Source organism: Marmota marmota, unplaced genomic scaffold, assembly GCF_001458135.2.
Source record: "Marmota marmota marmota unplaced genomic scaffold, marMar, whole genome shotgun sequence".
NCBI classification, from domain to species: Eukaryota; Metazoa; Chordata; class Mammalia; order Rodentia; family Sciuridae; genus Marmota; species Marmota marmota.
In genome coordinates, this window is record NW_026007331.1 from 81,610 (window position 1) to 90,116 (window position 8,507).

The 8,507-nt window shown below is 36.2% G+C and overlaps 1 protein-coding gene across 2 annotated transcripts in view; it reads right to left on the minus strand.

Moving 5' to 3' along the window:
* LOC107133710 (zinc finger protein 699-like) overlaps positions 1 to 8,501 on the minus strand; it is a 21,215-nt gene extending 12,714 nt beyond the window's left edge. For both annotated transcript variants that reach the window (XM_048797691.1, XM_048797690.1), the window contains exons 1-3: positions 7,492 to 8,501; positions 7,297 to 7,349; positions 5,276 to 5,402 (exon numbers count right to left, since the gene is read on the minus strand). In XM_048797691.1, coding sequence (XP_048653648.1) covers positions 5,276 to 5,402; positions 7,297 to 7,349; positions 7,492 to 7,612 — 301 coding nt within the window. In that variant the 5' untranslated portion in view covers positions 7,613 to 8,501. The remainder of the gene's footprint in view (positions 1 to 5,275; positions 5,403 to 7,296; positions 7,350 to 7,491) is intronic.
* Positions 8,502 to 8,507: the final 6 nt, after the last annotated feature.

Here is an 8,507-nt window from a genome sequence, read left to right on the forward strand (position 1 = left end):
AGAGATAATATCTTGCATTCTATGAGACCACATGGAATGAAATTAGAAATCAACAATAAAATAAAAATAGAAGTAACAAATGGAGACTAAATAATACACAATTGAATGATGATATATAGTAGAAGAAATCAAGAATGAAATAAAAAATTCTTAGAGGTAAATGAGAACACTGATAATCATATCAAAATCTCTGTAACACTACAAAGACAGTACTCAGAGGAAAGTTTACTGCATTGAGCACATTCATTAAAAAAATAAAAAGTCAACAAATAAATCACCTAACACTATATCTCAAAGCCCTAGGAAAAGAAAAACAAATCAACACCAAAAGCAGTAGAAGACAGGAAATAATTAAAATCAGAGCTGAAATTAATGAAATTGAAACAACTGGAAAAACTGACAAAACATAAAGTTGGTTCTTTGAAAAAATAAATAAAATAGATAAACCCCTGGCCATGCTAACAAAGAGAAAACTCCAAATTACTAAAATACAAGATGAAGAAGGAAATATCACAATGGACACATCTGAAATATAGAAGATAATTACAAACTATTTTGAAAATTTATACTCTAATAAAATAGAAGATATTAGAGATATCAACAAATTTCTAATGATATGTGACCTACCCAAACTGAATGATGAGGTCATACATGCTTTAAATAGATCAATTTCAAGTAATAAAATAGAAAACACCATCAAAAGCCTACTAACCAAGAAAAGCCCAGACCAGATGGACTCTCAGCTGAGTTCTACAAGACTTTCAAAGAAGAATGAGTACTAATACTCTTCAAAGTATTCCATGAAATAGATAAGGAGGGAACCCTTCCAAACTCATTTTATGAGGCCAATATCACCCTGATACCAAAACCAGACAAAGACACATCAAAGAAAGAAAATTTCAGACCAATATCCCTGATGAACATAGATGCAAAAGTTCTCAATAAAATTCTGGCAAATCACATACAAAAACATATTTAAAAGATAGTGCACCACGATCAAGTGGGATTCATCCGAGAGATGCAAGGTTTGTTCCATATACAGAAATCAATAAATGTAATTCATTATATTAATATACTTAAAAACAAGAATCATATGATCATCTCAATAGATGCAGAAAAACCATTTGACAAAATACAGCACATTTTCATGCTCAGAACACTAGAAAAACTAGAGATAGTAGGAACATATGTCAACATTGTAAAAGCTATATACGCTAAACCAAAGGCTAGCATCATTCTAAATGGAGAAAAATTGAAAGCATTCCCACTAAAAGCTGGAGCAAGACAAGGATGTCCTCTTTCACCACTTCTATTCAACATCATCCTTGAAACTCTAGCCAGAGCAATTAGATAAAAGAAAGAAATTAAAGAAATACAAATAGATAAAGAAGAACTATCACTATTTGTTGATAGCATGATTCTATATCTAGAAGATCAAAGAAATTTACTAGAACAATTCTAGAATAAGTGAATTCAGCAAAGTAGCAGGATATAAAATCAACAACCATAAGTCAAACACATTCCTATACATCATCAATGAATCCACTGAAAGAGAAATTAGGAAAATTAACCTATTCACAATAGCCCCCCCCCAAAAAAAAAAAAAAACTGGGAATCAATCTAACAAAAGACCTCTACCATGAAAACCATAGACCACTAAAGAAAGAAATTGAAGAAAATTTCAGCAGATGAAAAGATCTCCCAAGATCCTAGACAGGCAGAATTAATATTGTCAAAATGGCCTTACTACCAAAAGAATTATTCAGATTCAATGTAATTCCTATTAAAATCCCAATGACATTCTTCATAGAAATAGAAAAAGCATTCATGAAATTTATTTGGAAAAATAAGAGACCCAGAATAGCTAAAGCAATCATTAGCAAGAAAAGTGAAGCAGGAGGCATCACAATACCAAATCTTAAACTATACTACACAGCTATAGTAACAAAAAACAGCAGGGTATTGGTACCAAAATGGACTTGTAGACCAATGATACAGAATAGAGGACACAGAGACAAACCCACATAAATACAGTTATCTCCTACTAGACAAGAATGCCAAAAACAATCACTGGAGAAAAGATAGCCTGTTCAACAAATGGTACGGCAACACTGGAAATCCATATGTAGCAAAATGAAATTAAACCTCTATCTCTCACCCTGCGCAAAAAATCAATTCAAAGTAGATAAAAAACTTAGGCACTAGAACAGAGACCCTATGCCTAATAGAAGAAAAAAATAGGCCCAAATATTCACCACATTGGATTAGGATCTAACTTCCTTAACAAGACTCCTAAAATGCAAGAAGCAAAGTCAAAATAATCAACAAATGGGATGGATTCAAATTAAAAAGCTTCTTCTCTCAAAGGAAACAATTAATAACGTGAAGAGAGAGCCTACAGATTGGGAGAAAATCTTTACCACATGCAACTCCAATAAAGCGTTAATCTCTATAATATATAAAGAACTCAAAAAACTTGACACCAAAAAAATAAATAACCCAATCAATAAATGGGCTAAGGAACTGAATAGACACTTAACAGAAGAAGAAATACAATCAATCAACAATTTGCATTTCTTCTTCTTTTTTTTTTTTAACAAATAATCTTTTTTTTAATATATTTATTTTATTTATTTATTTTTATGTGGTGCTGAGGATCGAAACCTGGGCCTCACACGTGCTAGGCGACCTCTCTACCGCTGAACCACAATCCCAGCCCACATTTCTTCTTTTGAAAAATCTGTTTAGTCCCTTTTGCCCATTTCTTGACTGGGTTATTTGGTTTTTGTTTGCTTTGGATTTTTTGTTTGTTTGTTTTGTTCTGTTGTTGAATTTTTTTGTTCCTTGTATATTCTGGATGTTAATCCCCTGTCAGAGGAGTAGATGGAAAAGATTTTCTTTCATCCTGAAGGCTGTCTCTTCGCACTTAATCATTTCTTTTGCTGCGTTATACAAAGAAGTCTTAAAGATCAATAATAAGAGAACAAAAAAATACCATAAAAATATAGCCAAAGACCTAAACAAACACTTAAACAAATACAGACAAATGGCAAGTAAAAAAGTAAAAGTACGCTCCACATCCTAAAATCATTCAGGAAAAACAAAACAGTGACACACCTGTACACGCCTTTTTGAACAGCCAAAATCCAGAAAATTGACAATGCTGAATATTGGCAAAAATGTAGAGAAACTGGAACTCTCATTCATTCTTGATGGGAATGCAAAATGGTACAGCTACTTATGAAGACAATCTGGTGGTTTCTTATAAAATTAAAAATACGCTTACCATGGGGCTTGGGCTAGCGCTCACCTAGCACATGTGAGGCGCTGGGTTCAATCCTCAGCACCACATAAAAATAAATAAAGATATTGTGTCCATCTAAAAAATAAATATTAAAAAAAAAAACTCTTACCATATGATCCAGCAATTAAATTGTGTCCCTTGGCATTCATCCAAGGAGTCAAAACTGCACACAAAAAGCTACACATGTTTATGAGAGCACAATTCATACTTGTCAAAACCTGAAAGCATCCAAGATGCCCTTTAGTAAACGGGATGATAAATAAACTGTGGCACATCTATACTACATAATATTATTCAACAATAAAAGGAAAATCATAAAAAGACATGAAGGAAACTTAAATGCACATCACCAAGTGAAATAGGCCAATCTGAACAAGCTACATACTATATAAATTCCAAAATTATGACATTCCACAAAAGATAAAAAATATACAGATGATATAAAGAACAGTGGCTGCCAAAGGGATAAGAGAGAGTAAGGGATTAAAAAGTGAGAGCACAGAAAATTTTTATGGGAATAAAACTACTCTATATATTACTATGATGGTACATGTCATTGTACATTTGCCCAAAGCCATACAATGTACACCACCACAAATGAACCTTAATATAGGCTATGGACTCTAGTTAATGATGAAGATGTATCAATGTACATTCATCATTTGTAAATTAAACATGGACCATTCTGGTGGAAGATGCTCATAGTGAAAGAGGCTGTCTGTGTTGTGAGGACAGTAGTTGTTAGAAATCTCTCTACCTTCCTCTTAATTTTGCTTTCAAACTGAAACTACTCTAAAAACTAAAGCCTGTTAATCTGGGGCATGGTGGTGCACATCTATAACTCCAGCTATTCAGGAGGATGAGGCAGGAAGATCCCAAATTTGAAGCCAACTTGAGCAACTTAGCAAGACATTTTCTCAAAATAAAAAAGAGCTGGGGATTTAGCTCAGTGGTAGAGAGCCCCTTGGTTAAATTCTCAGTACCACATAAACACACACATACATACATACATATGTGCATGCGTACAAATGTACATACAACACATACATTTTTTTAAAGACTATTTTGAAAATGTCCACCCATACTCAGAATGTTGCCTTATATGGAAACAAGGTCTTTGTCAATATAGTAAAGTTAAGATGAGGTTATTCTGGATTAAGATGGACCCTAAATCCAATGACTGATGTCCCTATATGGACAGAGACTAGAAATAGGTACACAGGGAAGGTAATGGTGGAGGCAGAGACTGGAGTGATACATCTATAAACAAAAAGGACTGCCAGCAACCAACAGAAGCTAGAAAGAGACAGGGAGGGACTTTTTCCTTAGAGCCTTTAGAAAGAATATAGCTCTGCTGACACCTGGTTTCACACTCCCAGATGCCAGAAATATGAAAGAATAAAAATTTCTATACTTTTTACCCACCAGTTTATGGTACTTGTTCATAGAGAGCCTAAGACACCAATACAATCTACCCCATAGACTCATCTCTAAATCATCCAAAAAGCACAAATTCTCTAATAGGTACTTTCTAACACCCTCTTACTAAGATGCCCCTCGACTCCCCATGGGTATGTTCTCCCATGACTGCAAAATAAACCCCGCTTGTTTAACTTACAGGTGTACTCCTGGTGGTCTCTAGGTAAAGGGCATTCACAGCAGTAGAATCTTCAAAGGTCTCAAATCACAAACTCTCCCTCTGCCCCAGAGAAGCCCCCCAATCCCCACACATTCAATACTTAATAATCCTCAAGGCTTTCAACCACAAAAAGAAAAAGAAAAAACAAGTTTAATATGCCCGTGTTCATTTTCATGAAGAAGACTCCAGATTGTAAGCACCCTGTGGTCAGTGACCACGTTTGTCTTATTTACCAAGTACTCCCACTCCTCAGCACAGATCCTGGAACAAGGTCAACTGGTAGATAAAATCGTTTTCTAAACCACTACATGAACCAACGTTGCCAGTCTTACCTAGTGAGACCAGGTTCTGGAACGTTTCCAGCATCACATCTCTGTAGAGGTTCCTCTGAGCAAGATCCAGCAAAGCCCACTCCTGCTGGGTAAAGTCCACAGCCACATCCTCAAAGGTCACCGAGTCCTAAAAGATGCCACAAATTCTGTTCAGAAAGGTACAATTCCTCCAGTGTGTGCGAGATGATGGGTGAAGCTGACAGCACTGGGGACCTGAGAATCAATTCAGGGGAGGTTCAGAAGATTCTGTGGTCTCCCCAAGTCTATGGCAGGACTCCGTCAGCAGATCTCTTTCCCATTCTACACACACATACTTAATGACTGAACAAATCCTGTCTAAAAGCCAAAATACTTCTAAAATACTACATTAGTCTCTTTGCAGTTGATGGTAATGAAATAAGAAAAAAAAATCAAAGTTATTTTCCTTTGAACCTGCACAGAACACTGGATATTAGGTATGTGGGTAATTTTCCACACACATCAAGCAGTTCTCCAACAGACACTAGCTAGGTTTCCTGTTATTCAATAACATTCTTACACTATCTACATGGACAGCTTCATCCCACAGGTTGAGGGCTCAGTCCCACAAAACTTCTCCATACTTTAAACAACATAGCAACTAGTACATTGTCATTTTTACTTCTGACCAAATGGCTACATCTCAGGGTCCCCACTGTACCCTCCTTGAGTTGGCTAATATGCTGGGATGGCTTACAGAATCTAAGCAAACACTTCCTTGTGCTTATGGTTTCTTATAAATACAGAGAACTATCCAGATAAAGAAATATATATGGCATAGCAGGGTAGGAAAAGTTGCAGAACTTCCACGTCTATTGGGGTGCCTCGTACCAGGAACCTCTACATATTCAGCTATACAGAAGCTCCCTAAATTCATTCTTTTTGGGTTCTCACAGAGGCTTTACCAGAAAGCATGACTGATTTAAATTAGCAATTTAAATAATCAATTTAACCTTCAGTACCTCTCAACTTCAAGGTTAGGGGATAGGGCTGAAGAGTCAAGCATACCTTAGTTCTTCTGGACCAGCACTCATCCTGAGGCTATCTGTCTTGGTCACCAGTCATCATACAAAGCTACTCTTATCACTCCAGACATTTGAAGGGTTTTGGGAACACTATGCCAGGATATGGAACCAAGACCACATATTGTACAATATCATATTATTCCTTATTCAGAAATTCTTCCTTATTCAAGAATAACTTCACCTGCTACTTTATTCCTATTAAGGTGAGCGCAACATCAAACTCAGGTTTAAATCTTGATGAGGTTTTAATGAATGAAAACACAGAGAGTGAATGGGAACTTTTCCTTTTTCCCCCCTCACAATCCTGAGAGGCCCAAGAGCCTGCACATCTTTCAAGTCAGGCCCACAGCTGGCTCCGTTTTATAGTATTGTGGCCTGGGCTCATCAAACTATAGCACATGCACTTACTCTAGCCTATCACATACTTATGTAAGTAAAGTTTTATTGCAATACAATAAAACATTTTTTTATGTTCCTCTATGAATATTTTTTGTATTAAAATGACAATTTCCATGTAATAGAAATTCTATGACTTTCAAAACCTAATACTTACCATGTAATCCAAAAAAAAAAAAAGAAGCAGATTGCTAACCTGTGCTCTAAAATAGCAGCAGGATATCAAATGAAATGAAATAGAAATATTCTTTTTGAGCATTATACCTGTTAGAGTCTGTAAACAAGTCAGGATGGCACCTGGCAAACGTTAGAGTCTGTAAACAAGTCTGGATGGCGCCTGGAAAAATGCCAGAGGGAGTGGTTTGTGAAGTAACGCCAGCGAGCCATTAAGTGTGGAGATTTCTTATTGGTTGACTGCTGTATCTAGTTTATGTTAAATAAGATAAGCTGTGTGGAATGTATAAATACCCCTCCTGTCCTACAATAAAGGGCTTTCACTCCTGCTGTATCAATCTACACAAGTTGTTCGTCACCCCCTGGTTATTTTGTTGCAGCCGGACTGCAGCAATACCTTTTACTTACCTGCATCATACTTTTCTGTAACCCAACACTTATTCTTTCTTCCTCCATGTCACCTTCATAAAGAAAAGTAAGACATTGAGAAGTTATAGGTAAGACAGAAGCTGACATGGGAATCCAACCCTCCAGAGAATTCCCATACTCATGAGCCTGGATATTGTAGCACATCAATTACCAGTGACAACTCAAAACACATACCATGACTCCCAAGTAAATACAAACTGAACTTGTGTGAAACTGCAACAATCCTTTCTCCCCTAGAGATACAAAACAACACTCTTATCCTTGTCAATGATACAAAAGAGGTTAATAGTAACATTTTATTAGTAAATTAACTCAAGTCTTAAGAACATCTGGCTGTCAATTTCCCCATAACAAAAAGCATAAAATGTATCAAGTGGTGCCTTCAACCCTAAGAATATAAACTCCCTGACTCATATCTAAGAAAGCACTAATTTATTTAAACACTAGGCTTCTTGGGGCTCCTTGACCAACATTTTTACTTGTTTACCATTTTACAGGATAATAGGCATTACTACAAAGCCCTGAACACTGCTGTCATCCCAACCCCACCCAATGGGCTCCAAAAAACTTAATTTCTGAGAAACAGAATCAAGCTATTTGTTATGGTTTGGATATGGGATGTCTTTCAAAGCCTCCTGTGTTGAAGGCTTGGTCTCCAGTGCTGCAGTGTTCAGAGTTTGGGGTTGGGGGAAGCGATTGGATTATAAGGGGTCTGACTTCATTGGTGGATTAATCCATTTTATAGATTAAGAGTTTGAATGGACTACTGGGAGGTAACAGGAAGTATAAGAGGTAGAATCTAGAAGAGATGAGAGAGGAAAATGAAGAAGTAGTAGAGGTGGTGGAGGTGGTGGTGGATGGTGGATAGTATTGGTAGAAGAGGAGGAGGAGGAGGAGGAGGAAGAAGAAAATTTCATTGTATCCAGTCATTAAAAGAATCATATTTAAAGCATGCACAAGGAAACAGAAGTTGCAAATTGTTTTACAGAAAGTTTCACAAAATAAGTGGGAAATTCATAATTCCAGTGTACAGAGGGAAGGTAATTTCCTACTTCCAACACCAGAAGCGTACAACTAAAAAATATGCCAGATCACATACAAAGTACAAATAATACAAAAGTATTGGTAACAGTTGAGAAATGAACAATAAGTATAAATCATAATTTAAGTTCATTTCATCCTAGGAATGA